Genomic DNA, 20,181 nt, shown 5'->3' with positions numbered 1-20,181 from the left:
TGATCAGTTTTAACTGTCATAATGAGAGTGAGGAATCCATTGACATCTTGTAACTAATCTTAAGTAAAATTACTTCAAGTTTAATAATTAAATTTATTTTAAAAAAGATGGACTCATTATGGGCAATGCCATGGTTTTTTAGTGGATATCTGCAAGTCTTGAAAACACATTTACCAAAATTCAGCCTAGGAAAATTTATTGTGTGAAGTATGTTGATGAGACACAGTTTCTGGTTAAATTGGATATTATGGATATAGTTATCAGTTTAAGGCCTTCAAAAGTAAAATATTTTCTTGTGAATTAGAGAATGGTTTCATAAGCTCCCTCAATTTATACATTAGAGATGTGAAAGGTAGACACAGTTTTGAAATATTTTGTGACAAACAAAAAAACTGCATTTTTATACAAATCTATGAATCAGCACAAAAGGATTTTTTAACTTTGCTTTCAATTATTTGTTCAGTGTCCACTGTTTTGGGAATAACATGACAGGTAAACAATAAACTTCACTAGGATAAATATCCTCCCACTTATATATGGAAAGTCGATGGTAAATGTGCAAATAAATATGTAAATGACGGCGGCGGCAAACCGGGGTATATGCCACCGGCGGCAATTTCGGCGGAGCGCCAAATTCATTTTCTAGAAGGAAAAATGTTTTGTTTAGCAAAACGCCTAGCATCCAGCGCACTTTGGTTTATCGATTATTCATATGCTTTTTAAACGCATCCCAGTAGGTTTCTGAACATTTTTTCAACACATACTAAGTTGATTTCTGAGCGAATCAGAAGTTGATTTTTTTGAATGCGTGCTCAGTGCACGTGATATCTCGTGGGGGATTCCCGCCGTATCTAGAAATAAAATAAAAAAATTATCGCAAACAAAAGGGGACGGTGTTATGGGGGCTGAGCCGAATAAGTGTACGTTTACACTGCCTGCGATGCGATGCGACGCGACGCGAGGCATAATGGCCAAAGCGATGCAATGCGATGGAGCGTTCGCGCGCGCGATCTGGCCAGCAATTGAACAGTCTCGGCACGATGCCGTGTTTCCTCGACCCAGTAAATTTTTTTTATTAGAAAACAGTGCTCTGAGAATTCAACCCAGTCGTGAATGGGTGCATGAAATCAACAAGGAGAGGAGGGCTTTAGGAGAATTTCATCATTTGTACAGTGACTTGAGAAAAGATGAGGATAAATTTTGGAGTTATTTCAGAATGAGTACAGACACACTTGATTATATAATGTCGTCTGTTTCAAATAGATTACAGAAGCAAAACACAAATTTCAGAATGGCTATTACCCCTGAAGAGAAAGTTATGATCACCATCAGGTAAGTACAATATTAAGTTTACAGCAATCATTTTATTATGAAAAATTTGAAAATTGTGATAGATTCAAACTTTCTTTTAATAAATTTTGACATAGTTGACAATGAGAAGTAAAAGACATCACAGTTCACTCACTTAAGTATCAAAGTTTTCAGAATCTTGGTGGCTTGAAATAACAATGTCATCAGGTTGAATTTCAGAAATGACTATTTCATTCTGCGGATTTCCAGCAATTAAGATTTCAACTGGATTTTCAGGTGCATAGGGTGACGTCAACGAATGTGCAGTGGAAGTCGTTGATTGTTCCAATTCTTCCAAAAGAACCTGCTGAATTTTTATCCTGGCTCTCAACTGAGCTGTTGGTGATAGTTTTCGCAAAGTCACTACAAAATGATAGCTGTCATCTTGCGTTTCTGATTTCGACATTTGTTGCTCAATTAGCTTCAACTTTTGCTTCTCTATATTTAGCAACTCAGTTTGTCGATTTCTTGGATCTCTTGTTTTGGTTTGTGTGTAGGGTGGGTGAGGGAGGAGGCATCGAAACGCTACCCTCTGAACTTAGTCTTGAAGAGCTGGCTTGGTTGGTTCCATCAGGTGAAACACACTCTCTCTCTCTATAAGAGCTGGTGAAAATGGTACGTCGTCGTGTGCGTCCTCGTGTTGCGATGCTGTTTTTTTTACTGTGATGAACATTAGTCTTGGTCTTCCGGGGCGTCATTATGTCAGTCAGGAAGGTGATTAGCTCGAACCACGGCCAACTGGATTGGAAAGGCGGCATGCCACCTTCGTCTCCTGAACGTTCAGCACGAGTTTTTTTGAGTTCTGAGCGGAAATTGTCACGTAGGCTCTTCCATTTATTCTTCAGTTCCTCGCCTGAAAATATAGACGTGAAATTCCAAAATGACAGAGCAAACAGTAGTGCTTCAAGAAGAGCGAGGAGTGTCGGAGAGGCCTTCAAAAACTATGTCAACAGTCATTAACGCAAATATATTTCATGTCGAAATTATCAAATACTGTAACTATTGTGAACGTCATTTCATTATCAAAATACTGTAATAGTATCTATACACAATTAAAATTAGATAATAAACGAAGTTGTTTGTGTTACTTATTTCTTGGAGTCTTGTAGCTATTTATTTTACTTTTTTGTACTTACTGTCTGTTCCACAATCTTCAGCTATTTCATTCCATTCTTGACGAACAAAATCCCTATTGTAGTAATATTTATTTTTCTGGTCCCACAACACAGGGCGTTCACGCACACTGTTAATTAGTCTTTCGATGTCCATTGCAAGCAAGCAATTACTTCAGACGCAAGCGCAAACAAGCAATCTCTCCAAACACTCGCGCGAAACGCAAACTCGGTTGCGACTACAGCGGAGTCATCGCATCGCACCGCATCACATCGCTCGGCCCAGCCTGCAGTCTAAACGGGCACCGCTCTGTTGCCACTGTTAAACCAAGCCTGCCCATTGCCACGCGATTTCATCGCTCCGCTCGGCTCGGCATCGCATCGCGGGCAGTGTAAATTTAGCCTAAACCAGAACACGTGAATGCTAGTCGCTGTTTATATGGTTGACTGGGTGTGCGAATCCATAGATTCAGACTACCAGAGTGGAAATAAGACTTAACAGGTAAGGAAGATTACGTATTATCCGCTTGGTGTATCCAAGAAAAAGAAATATTGACAGAAAATGTTTAGCCAGAACGCTACACTACTGAGGGCCAGTTGTGCAGTCATCGGTTAGCAGCCGCTTAAGTTCTACTCTCGGAATAGCGCGGAGAACGCGAAATAACTGAACCGATGATCCTGGCTGGTTAGCGAAGTTAACCGGAGAATGTTTGACAATGGCAGGAATAGTTACAGAATTAGTGATGACAAGATTGTTAGAACGAGGACGAAGAAAAAACAGACATCACACAAATTATGTGAAAGAATATGACTATTCCAAATGTATATAAAAATTTCGTTCTGCCACTTTTCGATCTCATGCTTAAGAAAGTGGAGCGTATGAATCAAATGTGAATCTGTTTCCAAACATTAAACTTTTTGCTTGTAGTAGGCCTAATAGGCATCTAATATTGGTACTCAATGAATTATATTCTGTCATGTTATTTATGTAAATGAGGTACATAAAAATTACCATTTGTGCCAAAACAGACTCAATTTGCCATGTGTTACAACTGCTGCAATATTGGAAAGAGCTACTTCGTTTTATCCAGCAGATAGACGTAATCAAATCGAGAAACGACACCAGTCTTGGGTGCTATTCGTATTAACAACTTTTTAGTATTAGGCAACGACATTTTGATTTTTCATTTAGAAACCGTTGGACAGAACATTAATTTCCCAACTTAACGCAGGCACATTATGTCAGTTGCAGAAAATAATGTTGCCGTATATCTTCCATTCGGAATGAACCATTTGTAAACAGTACAGCAGTGTCAGAACAACTTACTGTCTTTTAATGAGAATATTAGGACCCACAATTGTTGACGTAGTGAGTTATTGCGTCTTTTATGTGCCAGAAAATGCCCCTTCTACTACCCAAGTTAATTATTCCAAGGACGATTAATGCTTCAGAGCAACAGAATCGTCTCTCACTTAGCGTTGTTCCCATAAACATCTTAACTATTTGTGCCTACTTAAGCGAAGTTTCTCATTTCTTTTATTTACAAAAAAGAACAAGTGATAGGTACTTCCTCAGATACGGAATATAGATGTTGTGTTTCTTAATAATTGGTATTATCCACGTAAGAACAACCACATTTATCACAAAATAAACGTTTTTTGCTTTAAGGTCACTGATATTTGGCACTCAGCTAACAGGAATGTTTAGTTACTAAATATATATAATCGTAACATGTAGAGGAGGTGACTGGCAAGCAGTGTTTTTAAATTTCTTTTGAACTGTCACAAGCTCTGGACGTCAGAGGTAACCTATCACTAAGAGCAAAAATGACGATTTTGAGGTGTTTATCACATGTGGCTTGTTTAAGTCGTACCTTCTTAGTGGTAAACTATTGTATGTATATGGTTCACAGAGAAGAAATTCAGCAGAGTGATTGTATCGCATGTGCAAGCAGAACCCATGCGGTAATCAATGGCAAGTGGTCATGGATACAAAAGATGTAGCTGTTCGTAATTGTGTCTTTGGCTACTTTACAGGTAACAACTTATTTGTGCCCTCCTGTAAAGTTAGTGAAATGTCAATTATAGTTTACCTCTGACATCGAGAATTGCCACATAGAATTCTTTCCTTTCTGTCAGAACTAACTCTGTACCACCAATTAATCGCTACTGTTGACGCCAAAATACCTTTCCTCAGGTGATTTCCTTATTTCCATTGGAGACTTTATTGATACTGGTAACTAAGCAGTGAGCGTGTGCATGACAGTTGTACAACGTGCCCAAGAGACAGGTTTGTTTATAATTTCAGCTGTCTGTTGTAATTAAAGGAAAATAAAATAAACAAATGCATAGGGATTAATTTAGCTTTTGTTTTGATCGCTCTTACATAAATCTTATTTTGAACACAATGCCAACAGATCCGCCATTCTCTGGTTCTCATCATGTTACTTTTGAAACAGCACCATCTACAACTCTGCTAGTTCTTTCGCATGTGAGAACAAGTATTTTTATTATGCAAATAAAATTGTCTGTTTTAAGAGGATTGTACAATAAAAGAGAACAGTGAAAGTGTTTGTATCCATCTGCTTCACCCTGCCTCCCACACTACATATAGCAGTTGGAGGTGATTGCACAAGCCAAAGTTATGTATATTTATTAATTTATTTATTTAAATAAATAAATGTTACTTTGCCATTTTCAGTTGCTGTGGAAAGTAACTGTTACTGTTCCTCAAACTGTAACAACAGTATCCAGTTTGGTTATGTGCATAGATGCACGTCTACCCCAGTAATATAAAAAGATTTATGATTGTTCATTGAAACTGTTGGTAACTTATTCTCTATATATGTCACTAATATAATAATTAATAACCAACACAACATAGAAATTGGTTTTCTGCATGCTCAGGAACTGCAAAATCGGAAGCACAAATAGTGGTCAATAATTCAGCAAATGTACTTTTGGTAGAACACCAGTTATTGTAATGAATTAAACATTATAACTATTTTATTTAGCGTATGGCATTTAGACACAATTGTTATTACAATCAATATGCAAAATTGTAATAATTTGGCATTAGATATTCTTACAGTTATTACAATAGTTATACAGAATTATACAAAATTATACAAAATTACACATAATACACATGTTACAGTAGTTATACAAAGTTATAGTAGTTTGGAAGTAATTACAAACAAACATCTAATGAGTTAATATATGCAATTGATTCTGGAGTCACCATCAGGAAATCTTCTGGAGTCCCATCGTAGGCTGTCCTGGGGCAGTCTTCTATTATGTGCTGGATAGTTTGATTTTCTCCGCATTGACATAGCGGCGATTCTGTCATGCCCCACTGGTAGAGGGAATAGGCGCATCTGCCATGTTTAGTTCTAATTCTGTTTAAAGTTGCCCAGGTTTTGCGTGATAAGTCAAAACCTGGAGGCTTCTGGGAGATACATGGAAGTTTGCTGATGTTCTTTAAGGACCATTCTTGGTGCCAGGCGCTGGCTATGTTGAATTCTTCCTCTGTTGCAGATGTAGCTATTGCGGTTCTGATGGGCGACCTTCTGGAGCGGAGGCGGCTTTGGGTGGCATCTTCAAAATTCTCATGGATGGGTAGATTCCGATTGCTCATTATCTTTTTGTACTCTCTTATAAGAGCGTTTGTGCGGCGTAGGTTAGGGGCTGGTATGTGGCTTAGTACTGGGAGCCATTCCACGGGTGTAGTCTTTATTACACCAGCGATCATTCTCATTGTGTTATTGAGCTGTGCATCGATTCTATGGGTGTGGGGGCTGTTTAGCCATACCGGCGCACAATATTCGGCAGTTGAGAAGACGAGACTTAAGGCTGATGTCCGTAACGTAGTAGCTGCCGCTCCCCATGTCGTTCCACAGAGCTTCTGTATAATGTTATTCCTTGTTTTTAGTTTCTCTGCTGTTTTCATCAGGTGACCTTTGAAAGAGAGTGTTCTATCGAGGGTCACACCTAGGTACTTTGGGGTTTTATTGTGGGTAAGCCATGTGGTCTCGAATTTTATTCTGAGCTCCCTCTTAGCCACTTTATTGTTTAGGTGAAAACATGATACTTCTGTTTTGTTGGCGTTAGGTTGCAGGTGCCATTTTCGGAAATATTCTCCCATCTTCTCCAAGTCAGCTGTTAGGGTCTCCTCTGCCCCTTCAAATGACTGACTTCTCGTTGCAAGGACCCAGTCATCGGCGTAGCCAAACTTCTTTGATCTTGTTTCCGGTATGTCTGCAATGTAGAGATTGAAGAGGAGTGGTGCAAGCACCGATCCTTGAGGTAGACCATTTTTTAATTTCCTCGGTGAACTAATATCTGAACCCATGGTGACTTGGATCGTTCTGTCATTCAGCATGTTGTTTAGTAGGCGAGCTGTTAGTTTACATGGGATTATGCGGAGGAACTTATAAATCATGCCTTCTTTCCAGACTGTGTCGTAGGCAGCTGACAGGTCTATGAATGCTGCAGAGGTTTTAAGCTTTCTTTGGAACCCAGCTTCAATGTATGTCGTGAGTGAGAGAACTTGATCGACACAGCTGCGGTTTGATCTGAAACCTGCTTGTTCGATTGGTATAGCATTGAGTATTTTCTGGCAGATTCTATTGTAGATGAGCCTTTCTAACAATTTATATATTACTGACGGTAGTGCTATGGGCCTGTAGCTCTTCGGTGAGTTTGTTGGTTTCCCTGGTTTTAAGATGGCTATTATTTTCGATCTTTTGAGGTCACTAGGCACATTACCGGTTTGGATGATGTCGGTGAAGAATCTCGCCAGCCAGAGTTTTGTGTATTTACCGCAGTGTATCAGGAGTTCTGGGTTAATGCTGTCGAGTCCTGGTGCTTTCCCTGGCTTGACCTCTTTATAACTATAAGACATATATACAACAGCAAGCTAGCCAATGGCCTTAGTATTGTCAGATAAATCAATCCCTATGATATCTTTGTTCTCACAGTTTCATTAAGACTACGAAAAGAATCACATTTTTCATGAAGCAGATCGCACTTCAAAGTTCCTAATACAACCTCTGACAATAAAGTGTGGTGAATGAAGAAAGAACGGTCGATTGGGCAACACTGGCGATTCGCAATGCTGTACCTGCCTAGCGGCCGGTTTTGTCAACCTGCCCCCACCGTAGTTCACATGAGCATAGTGTTTGTTCCGTGTTAGGCCTGTTGGACGAAGTGCTTGTTTAGTGGGTTGGTTCTGAGCTGAGAACAGGACAATGAATGAGCAAAGGATCAATTTAAAGTTTTCTTATAAGCTTGGAAAGACACCGAAAGAAATGCATGCAATGCTGCTACGTGTTTGTGGGGATGAAGCACTGTCCATGAAGAGAGAGAGAGAGAGTGTGTGTGTGTGTGGGGGGGGGGGGGGGGGTTTCGCCTGTTTTCGAGGAGGCTGGGAAAGTGTTAATCACAATCCCCGTAGCGGACGACCGGCGACCGCCGTCGGTGAAAACATTAACAGTACATGAGGTAGAGAATGCCATCAGCAAACTAAAAAATAAATTATCCTGTGGCACCGATGGCATTCCAGACAAAATCATTAAACACAGCAGATATATTTCTCCTCTTCTTGTAGATATAATTAATGCATCTTTCAGTACTGGCACTTTCCCTAGAGAGCTGAAACAATCAATTATAAAACCATTATACAAAAATGGGGATCATTATGATGTAAAAAACTACAGGCCTTTATCAATGTTATCTTGTTTTTCAAAACTTATAGAAAGAGTAATGTATGGAAGACTCTCTACTTTCCTAAAAAAAAGTGGAATATTGGTCGATGAACAAAATGGCTTTCGAAAGAATAGATCAACTGAAACAGCTATAAACAACTTTCTAAAACTTGTCCTAAATTCCATTGATAATAATGAAGTAAATTGTGGGGTCTTTTTAGATTTATCAAAGGCTTTTGACGTTATTGATCATAAACTACTGCTTGAAAAACTTAGTTGCTATGGACTCCATGGTACTGCTCATGCATGGTTTAAGTCATATTTATCTGGCAGATCCCAGAAAGTAGAAATAGTTCATGATGGAAAGTCATACTTTTCTGGTTATAAGGAAGTTAGTTATGGGGTGCCCCAAGGATCGGTGTTGGGACCCCTGTTGTTCTTGATCTTTATAAATGACTTGCCAAACTATTTAACACAAGCTGATTGTGTACTTTTTGCTGATGATACAAGTCTCTTTATTAAAGCTCAGAATGAGACTGACCTTAACAGCAAAATTGAAACAACAGCAGTTGAAGCAAGTAAATGGTTCAGGGACAACAGTTTATTTGTGAATGAGGGGAAAACATTATGGATGAATTACAGACATGTTTCAAATAATATGAAGCCCAATATAACTGTGAAGCTAGGCCAACAGAATATACTACAAACGCCAAATACAAAATTCTTAGGAATTTGGTTAGATGAGCATCTAAAATGGGACAAGCGTATAGATGTGCTCAATAAAAAGTTAAGTAAATGTTGCTATGTATTTAGAATGCTCAAAAATTGCTGCAGTGATCAAACAGTATTGTGTACATATTATGCATTTATGCATAGTCTTTTGCGATATGGTGTCATATTTTGGGGCAATTCAAGTCAGGCAAAACGCTCTTTTATTATTCAAAAACGAGCGATAAGAATCATAAAAGGAGCTGCACCTAGAGATCCATGGAGGGAAATTTTCAAGGAATATAAAATCATGACTCTTCCATCCATTTACATCTATGAAAGAATATGCTTTCTGAAGTCTCACCCCCAGTTTTCTTCTTTAAACAGTGAGTTCCATGACTATACAACAAGACAGAGTAATGAATTTCACAGAGAAGTGCATAAGAAAGCCCAATACAACAAGAGTGCAATATACCACCCAAAAATTCTCTATAGTGCTCTTCCCTTAAAAATAAAAAGGATTCAGCAGCTGAGCAGTTTTAAAAGTGAACTCAAAAGAATGTTAATCAGTAATAGTTTTTACAGTGTTAGTGAATATATGAATTCTTCAGAAAGATAGCGTGCATTCACCTATCTTATAAGTTACTCATATACAAACATGTGTCGTGGGGTAGACTCTTTTATGTACACACAAAAATTAATTAATCTGTCAATATAGAGCGTTATAATCATTGTTTCTTGTTGCTGTCCATTATACACAGAATATATGTAACTTATTTGTGTCCTATATTGTTACAAATTTATATCATGTAAGCTATAATTGTTTTGCCCATATATTTAATTCAGATTATTCACTGATAGTTTTTACATAATATGTTGTTATTCATATTTTTTCTGTATGTAACATATGACAAATCCCATATCATTGTACATGATAAAACGGGTGCTCAATAAACTGAAACTGAAACTGAAGAAAGTGAGGACATTAGTCACGAACGACTGTCGATTAACTGTGCGCTTGATAGCAGATGAACTGCAGGTGAACCGTGAATCCATGTGACAAATCCTTACCCAGCATTTAGGGAACAGGAAAACGTGTTGTCGTCTTGTGCCACATCACTTAACTGACGATCAGAAGCAGGCGCGTTTAGAGGCATCATAGGATTTTGTCGAAACGGTGGATGCGACACCCAATTTCTTGAACAGTATTGTCACGGTGGATGAAACCTGGTGTCTCCGGTACGACCCTGTAACGAAACGACAAAGCATGGAATGGCGTTCTACAACACCACCTCGTCGGGAAAAGGTCTGAGCCGAAAAACCACACATCAAAATTATGCTCATCACCTTTTTCGATAGTCAAGACGTTATCCATAAGGAATTTCTACCTGAGGACACAACTTTGAACGTTGCACGGTACGCTGGAATTTTGACCTGTTTCATGCAACGTCTACGCTGGGTATGACCCCAGTAGGCACAAAAAAAGTTCCTGGTATTTTTTTCACAAAAGCGCTCGCCCACACAGCCAATATCGTCAAAGAGTTCCTGGCAAGAAAGGGGGTAGTGCAACTTGAATATCCACCATATTCGCCGGATCTCAATCCTCATTCCCTCGACTCAAACTTGCTGTGAAAGGAAAGAGATTTGACGATATTCCTGTCATCCAACGACACGTGACGCCACTTTTGAAGACCATCCCAAAGGAAGACTTCGTGCAGTTTCCAGTTCATGTATCACAGAACTCAGCGGTGCGTAGTTATGAGAGGGGACTATTTCGAAGTACAGTAAGGTAACTGTAGTTTATAGTTTACCTACGTTAATGTTACAGGACTATTCACCGAACTTTATTGTCAGAGGTTGTGTATTAGGCGCCAGCTACCACACAGCTACGTTTGATGAAATATTGTTGCCTCTGAATCGATCATACTGTGGCACCCTTACGTTGATAACTTTTATCAAATCGTATATTTTATTGTACAGATCTTAGAACTTATGTTCCATGTATGGGCCATTGTCAGTCTGTATCCGTTTTCTGGCTAAAATACTTAGGTGTTGCTTGCTTTAAAGGATTGTAGGCCTATTTGTAGCTGCTCTATCAATCTGCATGAAGTCGTTCATAAACTAAACTATTGCATATGCTTTCCCATCCATTATTTTAAAAAATTAGAACGATCTCTTACTCATCTATCAACAGATACCTGATTTTTTACTAATTTCAAGATAGACTGCTACCGTTTACATACATTTACCACACACTCCTAGGTAAAAGTCTTACACTAACATTTTCATTGTGTGAAGCTGTATCGGTTTTCATACTTTCCACTAGGCCTACGCTCTGGAGCTTGTTTACAATATCCATCAGCCCCAAAATATCTTCAAAGGTACAGTCTGTGAGCCGAAAAAGAAACAAGTCGTCTACTTACAGACTATTATTCTGTCCTTGTACGTAGTGGGGCTGTGAAGGGATGCTGCTGTAGTGAAGTTGATGCAGTAAGATACCATAATAACGCTTTATAGACAAATAACAGTAACAAGACGGAACAGCGTTCAGTCACACGTGTATCGCAAAGTAACAAATAAATCGAAAAGGCAGAGAAATTTTTGAATGGTGAATACAACACTAACACTGATGGATGCACACCACTTACTTCTGAATCACTCTCACTTTCTTCAGTGTCACACGAAATGCTGTCAGAGTTCAATGAAATAATGTGTCACATAACCTTTTACTTGAGTCCATACGAGTTGAACTGAACTAAAGTGGCAGTGGTATGGTGCCAATCTGGGGACCCTATGGCCATATTCTTTTTCCAGTTCATTGACAACATACAGACGCAAAGGTGGTTTATTTTGAGCCACGAGGTCCAACAATTTACCATTTCTACAGTCGTCTGGTATGGGAGTGTTTGTTCGTTGTACCCTGTCGATAATGTTTTGCTCCTTGGAAGCAACTGTAGGTGCCTTATCAAGGCTAGGTGAATGATATGCGACATTGTCTGTAACTATTACTGAGGGCTTGCTCAAGTTTTATAGGATCGAGTCCGTAAACCATTGCTGAAATGTGTCTGTTCATTCCTTCGTGATACTCGACAGTGTTTTTCGATCTAAATAACACCATACATTGTTAAAAAATATATCGGCTCAACCACTTGTTTATAGTGTAAAACACTAAGATTGACGCGTTTTGGAAGTCAAGCTTCCATCATCAGAATAATAAAAAGTAAAAGAACCTGTTAAAACTCGCTAAAATGGAACATGCACCAGGCACAATAAAATTGATAATAAAATTAAAACATTTTATTATCAATTTTGTTGTGCCTGGTGCATGTTCCATTTTAGCGAGTTTTAACAGGTTCTTTTACTTTTTATTATTCTGATGATGGAAGCTTGACTTCCGAACATGTCAATCTTAGTGTTTTACACTATAAACAAGTGGTTGACCCGATATATTTTTTGACATTGAAATTGACAACCACGACCTCTGATCCAGTATGAATAAAATCAAATAACACCATACATTGTTCTGTAAATACTGCAGATGTACCTGCGTGGAGAAGAATCAGTCTGCTACCTTTTCCAGTAAGTTATGGCATGATATCAGACACTGAATCGTCTGTCCAGATCGTAATCATTGAATGGCTTGCATTTACACGTCTCCATGTAGCCAAACAACATCATCAAAATTTTCCTTTGATATCATCATCAACAATTGACATTGCCATGCTACAGTGTCACCTATTTCCATTATGACCGTTCTTCCATTAATTTTTTTAATATTTGAAGCCCAAGCCGTGCACCACATTTCACAGAGACGATTTGCTACCTCTGAAAAGCTCCTCTTCTTCTAAGAAAACCTTCAGTTTATCAAGGGTCGAGTGTTCCTTTGCTGAATATTTACTGTAAATATGACACCGAACAGAATCTCCCTCAAAATTGTCGATATTCGTCACACACATCTCGAATTGCTTCTTTTTTCCTAGTGTGCTAAGGTGAGATGGTCCAGCTTCACTTTCTTTTGCTCCGCACTTTTCCTTTCATATTCTCAAAACAATGTTTTTGTGAATTTTTAATGTCACTATGGTTTTGTCAGTGATTTTAGTGAGAGGTAGCAAGAGTCCAACATCGTCTTTTTCTCGTTTAAAGTATTCCCAGGCATTATTGCAATATTCACGAGCCTGCCCTCCCAATGCAATGCCCTCACTGCAGACAGACTCCTCTAGCACAGCACGCTTCTGTGGATGCCGTCTCCCACTTCTTGCGTCTGATACCGAAACGATGTGAACGGAAAGAAATAATGACAAGAATGTCACACAATTCAGGTCACAGCACCATGCAGTGGATCTGCTTTACGACCACTGTAGGTCTCATGTGTAGATAACAGTTTGTAGCAATAAAGGGCATCTTTTCTTTCTTTTTTCTTCTCTACCCATGTTTAAGGGTTTCAAAAGCGGAACTGCGGTTTCCAAGAGGATTTCCGTGTCCTTTTCATGGATATCTGTAGATAAGGATTATAAAACCAGTAAGTATCCGTGGCTGTGCTGGTGAACCTGTGGACACAGCAGGGTGTGAGGTAAGGGGAACGAGACAGTGGAACAACCGTCTTGCTTTGCTTGAGGCATCTTACTTTACTAGAAAGTGAACTCATTCCAGCAGGCTCTTCATGCGAAAAGCATCATGTAACCACAACTAAATTATTTCTGTGGCCGTCATTACGGCTTTATAAGAAATCATTCATTCCCCTTCTAGTTTTGCAAGTTATTCCATCTAGTGCCCATGTGCGGATTCACACGATGAATATCCCACGTGTATTGTGTAATCGGTAGACGTGAATGGGTCTCCAGTTCCAGACGTGTATGCTAGGCGAACTGCTTCAGTTTTGTATTCCATAGTATACCGTGTAAAAGGGGTTTTAAATACGAATGACATACGTGAAATTATGCAGCGTGCTCGGCTGGTATTGTCAATCTAACTGGACGGGTATGCTATTCCAGGAATAACTAACCAGAGAATAGAATGGTCCCTATTTATACAGTGGTTAGCCTATCCCTGGAATTATCACAAGGTTGTATAACTGGCCCTAAAGAGGCTAAAATAAAACTTGTGTGTTTGATATCAATATTGTCATGATTTTGTATGTAAGAACGTTACATCAGTGTTAAAATATATTTATTTATATTTTAGGTAGTAAAGAGCAAATGATGAGTGCACCAAGAAAGAAGCTTTCTGGGGCTCAAAACAGAAAAAGAGCTAAGGATAAAATTGAAGAAATAAATAAATCGGCTTCCAGGATGAGAAGATGGCTTCATGAAACAGATGCATCATTAAGCTCCACTGATACTTCTGATACTCTGATTCAGGTATTTCGAACAATTCTTGTAATTTGAATGCTCAAGATAATTCGATTGAACAGTTGATGGTTCAAGTTTCAGATGATTGTTAACAGCCTTCGTCGATGGTGTTACTTCAGCAGGAAGATGACGTTGAGACAGCAGTTGCTGACTTATTGCAGACAGGTAGCAAACACAAAATTATAGATCTAATTGACCCAGGTATATGGCCAGACCACAAAAAAATCACAGACCAACAAAGGTCTCAGCCTGCAGGGTCTGGGCATTCACAGAGGGTGGTAGTTGGGGGCTCCAACGTTAGGCGCGTAATGGGGCCCCTTAGGAACATGGCTGCCAAGGAGGGGAAGGAAGCCAGTGTGCACTCCATGTGCATACCGGGAGGAGTCATTCTGGCTGTGGAAAGGGTGCTTCTGGATGCCATGAAGAGTACAGGGTGCAGCCAACTGTTGGTGGTGGCCCATGTCTGTACCAATGACGTGTCGCTTTGGATTGGAGGAGATTCCCTCTGGTTTCGGGTGGCTAGCAGAAATGGTAATGACTGCCAGTCACGTTTCCAAGATCAAGGCGGAGCTCACCATCTGCAGCACCATCGACAGAACCGACTATGATCCTTTGGTGCAGAGCCGAGTGGAGGGTCTGAATCTGAGGCTCAGGCAGTTCTGTGACCGTGTAGGCTGCAGATTCCTTGACTTGTGCCATCGGCTGGTGGGTTTCTGGGTTCCGCTTAATAGGTCAGGAGTCCTCTACATACAGGAAGCAGCTACACGGGCAGTAGGGGCTGTGTGGAAGGGATTGGGTGGTTTTGTTTAGGTTAGAGTGTCTCAGGAAACCACAGAAAGGGTGTCCGTCTGAAAGGGGGTAGGTAAAACACAATACGGTAGTTGTAGAAACGATCGGTATTGTAGTTCTAAATCATTGTAGCTGTGTTGGGAAAGAACCAGAGCTCGAAGCCCCAATGGAAAACACTGAAGCTCAAATAGTTATAGGTATAGAAAGCCAGAAATAAGTTCAGCCGAAATTTTTTCAAACGATGTAACAGTTTTCAGAAAGGATAGATTAAATGCAGTTGGTGGTGGAGTTTTATTGCTGTCAGAAGTAGTTTGCCTTGTAGTGAAATTGAAGTAGGTAGTTCCTGCGAAATAGTATAGGTGGAGGTTATACTTGACAATCGGACTAAACTATTAACTGGATCGTTTTACGAACCCCCCGACTCAGAAGATATAGTTGCTGAACAGTTGAAAGAAAATTTGAGTCTCATTTCAAATAGGTACCCCAATCATACAATTATAGTCGGTGGCGACTTCAAGCTACCCTCGATAATCTGGAAAAATTGTACGTTTAAAGCTGGCGGCAGGCATAAAACGTCATCCGAAATTGTACCGAATGCTTTCTCAGAAAATAATTTTGAACAATTAGTTCATGAGCCTACTCGATGCGTAAATGGTTGCGAAAGCATACTTGACCTCATAGCAACAAATAATCCTGGACAAATAGGGAGTATCGTGACGAATACAGGGATTAGCGACCACAAGGCAGTAGCAGCTAGGCTGAATACCGTAACTCTTACAACCATCAAAAAGAAACGCAAAGGATATATATTTTAAAAAGGCTGATAAAAATGCTCTTAACGCCTTTTTAAGAGGCAGTCCTCACTCCTTCCGTTCTGATCACGTAAGTGTAGGAAAGATATGGAATGACTTCAAAGAGATAGTATCGACGGCAATTGAGAGATATATACCACATAAATTAATAAGTGATGGTACTGATCCCCCATAGTCCACAAAACGGGTCTGATCGCTGTTGCAGAAGCAACGAAAAAAAGCATGCAAAATTTAAATGAACGCATAAACCTGAAGATTGGCAAAGTTTTGCAGAAGTTCGAAATATAGCGCGTGCTTCAATGCGAGATGTTTTTAATAATTTGCACAACGAAAGCCTGTCTCGGAATCTGGCAGAAAACCCAAAGAGATTCTGGTCATATATAAAGCATACCGTCACTGCGCGATAACAACGGTGAAGTCACTGATGACAGTGCCACCAAAGCAGAGTTATTAAACACCAAAGAAGATGAATTAAATATTTCCGAATTCCAATCAAGAACAACTGCGAAGATGATAAACATAGAAGTAGATATCCTTGGTGTAGCAAAGCAGCTTAAATCACTTAATAAAGACAAGGCTTCCGGTCCAGATGGTACACCAGTCAGGTTCCTTTCAGGGTATGCAGATGCAATAGCTCCATATTTAGCAATTATATACAACCGCTTGCTCTCAGAAAGTTCCGTACGTAAAGACTGGAAAGTTGCTCAAGTCACATCAATACCCAAAAAGGGAAATAGGAGTAATCCACTGAATTACAGGCCCATATCACTAATGTCGATTTGCAATAGGGTTTCGGAACATATACTGTATTCCAACATTATGAAGTACCTCAAAGAAAACGATTTACTGACACATAGCACAGATTCAGAAAATATTGTTCTTGCGGAATACAACTAGCTCTTTATACTCATGAAGTAATGAGTGCTATCGACAGGGTATCACCGTTCCTCACAAGCATCTTCTAACAAAACTGTGTGCCTATGGAATATTGCCTCAGTTTATTTATTTACATGTCAAGTTTCGTAGGACCAAACTGAGGAGCAAATCTCCAAGGTTATGGAACGTGTCAGTACATGAACTTGCAACATAAAAGTAATAACAGATAAAAATAAATGTTCATGAACCTGAAAGAAAATCAGTCCATAAGTTTAAGCAAACGCTATCAGCAATACAATGAGAATCAGCTTAATTTTTCAAGGAACTCCTTGACAGACTTGATTCGTGATTTCCTGTCAGAAAGGTCACAGTTCGTTGTAATAGAAAGTCATCGGGTAAACCGGAAGTAATATCCGGCGTTCCCCAAGGAAGTGTTATAGGCCCTCTGTTATTTCTGATATGTGTTAACGACGTAGGAGACAATCTGAGTAGCCCTCGTAGATTATTTGCAGACGATACTGTCATTTACCGTCTTGTAAAGTCATCAGATGACCAAAACGAATTGCAAATATATGTGTGGTGCAAAAGCTGCTAATTCACCCTGAATAATGAAAAGTGTGAATTCCGCTAAATTTCGATTACGCGATAAGTCACACAAATCTGAAGGCTGTAAATTCCACTAAATACTCAGGGATTACAATTACAAATAACCTAAATTGGAACCATCACATAGGTAATGTTGTGGGTAGAGCAAACCAGTGACTGCGATTAATTGGCAGAACACTTAGAAGGTGCAACAGATCTACTAAAGAGACTGCTTACACTATACTTTTCCGCCCTATTCTGGAGCATTGCTTTGCCGTGTGGGATCCGTATCAGGTAGGACTGATGGATGATATTGAAAAAGTTCAAAGAAGGGCGGCTCGTTTTGTATTATTGTGAAATAGGGGAGATAGTGCCACAGACACGATACGTGAATTGGAGTGGCAATCATTAAAACAAAGGCGTTTTCCGTTGCGATGGGATCTGCTCATGAAATTTGAATCACCAGTTTTCTCCTCCGATTGCGAAAACATTCTGTTGGCACCCACCTACGTAGGGAGAAATGATCATCACGCTAAAATAAGAGAAATCAGGACGTGCACAGAAGAATTTAAGTGATCGTTTTTCCCATGCGCCATTCGAGAGTGGAATGGTAGAGACACACTTGAAGGCGATTTATTGAACTCTCTACCAGGCACTTAATTGTGAATAGCAGAGTAATCATGTAGATGTAGATGTCAGTCTTCAGCAAACAAGCTGTATTACTGAATCATAAACATCGATATAATAATTCACTCTGACAAAGAAAAACGGAGACATATTCTGCATGTAGTAATGGACGTTGTCGTTTATCTTACTACAAACTGCCTTGCTTGTAGAGGTTCTAAAGAAACACTGAGTAATGTTACTGAAAATTTCCCTCAATGTTTTCAAGAAAATTTTCTTAATTTGATAACTCTGCTTGGTAAATACAATCCTACTCTTGCTTCTGCATGTGAGGATGACCGTACAGATCATATAATTAATAATATTTCAAAGTATTAAGACTAAACAATATTATTTCCTCACACATTGGTGTGCGGACAATGGCATTGGTGACTGAGGTTGTGCATTTGCTAAGTATTTTTGCACTACCGTGTGCCTTGCAAGTTACCAAAACAAAATATTTGACTTCTTGCAATAAAATTGCCGTGAAGATTGACTTATGGTTCTTTTATGTTAGGACTTTATAATATTCCATCAGATTGCACACAAACCTCTGCCATGTCGCAGCCACTTAGGCTACATCAATGTTACAACTACTAAAATGAGAAAAAAGACATAGATTAATATATTCAAGAAATCACAAATGCACATAAATTATGAACACACACTTACATATAAATAATAATTATTGCTAGGCAGTATATTAATATAAATGAGTACATCGATGCGCCTCTTCAAATCTGCCTATGTTCAGGATGTAACAAAATGTATAGAGTTACAGAGCAATGACAAAATGTGTCCGTACAGAAGCAGATTATCTCACCACTCTGAGTAGCGCGAAAGGAGTCAGAGCTGAAATACAGTGTTAAAACATTTGCAAGTACGTATTGTTTGTCGATAGCGCTTCATGTCATGTCTCTGACAGCACGAAAAAATTATATTATCACTTTCGTGTGCAGATGAGTCCTTAAAAGTACCACGTAGATCACGTAAAAAGGGATATGTATCCTATTTGTCGAAGATAATACAGAATGAAAACATCGATGTAATGGCAAACAGAGTTCGAAATACCATTGTCAATGAGATCGAGGAGACCAACTATTTCGCAGTCATGTTTGACTGCACTCCAGATGTATCTCACACAGAACAAATGAGCAAGTGATTCGTCATAAAAATAACAGACAGTGGGTATGAAATAAAGGAAAGCTTTGCTTTTTATAGAAGTTGACGGAAAGACGAGAATATATCACATAGCGAATACTAGAGAAACTAGTATGACAAGCAACTACTTCAGTTGTACATTGATTTTAAGCAAGCGTACGACAGCCTACACAGGAAGAAAATTATACAGATCATGAAAGAATTTAGAATCCCACTAAAACTGGTCAATTTAACGGAAATGACAATGAAAGCAACAGTGTGTAAAGTAAGAATAGAGCAAGAACTGTCTGGAGAATTCCAAGTACAGAGGGGGCAATGACAGGGAGATGTTATCTCTACAATGCTATTTAATTTAGTTTTAGGAAAGGTGATGCGGCAAATGCCTATTAACCCAGAAGGAACAATACTTAATCGACAAGTTCAAGTGGTAGCATATGCGGATGACGTAGCATTAATGGCAAGAAATGTAAGGTCACTAAAGGGGAACTACGACACATTAGAGGAAGCAGCAAGAGAAGTAGGTTTAGAAGTACAGTAAACACAAGCAAAACAAAGCATATGGTGATGGGGGAGCCCAATATACACCGACAAAAGAATTCAATAGTAATGAATGGGAAAGAATATGAAAGAGTAAAAACATTTAAATTATTAGGTTCTGTAATACTGGAGGACAATAAAGTGGCAGTAGAAATTAAAGAAAGGATAGCGAGTGGAAATTGTTGCTATTTTGCCTTGCAGAATGTATTTAATTCCAAGAATGTTAGTAGGAGTACAAAAATCAAAATATACATGACCATATTAAGGCCTATAGTAATATATGGATCAGAAGGCTGGGTATTGACATTAAAGGAGGAGAACTTGTTATTGAGATGGGAAAGATAGATATTGAGAAGGATTTTTGGAGCAGTGAGAGAGGAAGATGGCTGGAGAGTAAGGAAAAATGTAGAACTACAAACACTTTTTGGACAGATGGGTATTGTTGTTAAAATTAAGCAGGGAAGAATAAGATGGGCAGAACATGTACAGAGGAAGCCAGGTATTCGGAGTGTCAAGAAAGTTTTCATGGGAAAAC

At 39.1% G+C, this 20,181-nt stretch overlaps 1 protein-coding gene across 1 annotated transcript; it reads right to left on the bottom strand.

Annotated features, from left to right (window-relative positions):
• Positions 1–1,449: 1,449 nt before the first annotated feature.
• LOC124777898 lies at positions 1,450–2,731 on the bottom strand. The gene is made up of 2 exons (XM_047253443.1): positions 2,487–2,731; positions 1,450–2,203 (listed from the first exon to the last, which is right to left on the bottom strand). The coding sequence occupies exons 1-2, from the start codon at positions 2,617–2,619 to the stop codon at positions 1,803–1,805; spliced, it is 534 nt and encodes a 177-aa protein (XP_047109399.1). The 5' UTR covers positions 2,620–2,731; the 3' UTR covers positions 1,450–1,802.
• Positions 2,732–20,181: the final 17,450 nt, after the last annotated feature.

Source organism: Schistocerca piceifrons, chromosome 2 (assembly GCF_021461385.2).
Source record: "Schistocerca piceifrons isolate TAMUIC-IGC-003096 chromosome 2, iqSchPice1.1, whole genome shotgun sequence".
In the NCBI taxonomy this organism is placed as follows: Eukaryota; Metazoa; Arthropoda; class Insecta; order Orthoptera; family Acrididae; genus Schistocerca; species Schistocerca piceifrons.
This window is presented reverse-complemented; position numbering and strand designations above follow the sequence as displayed.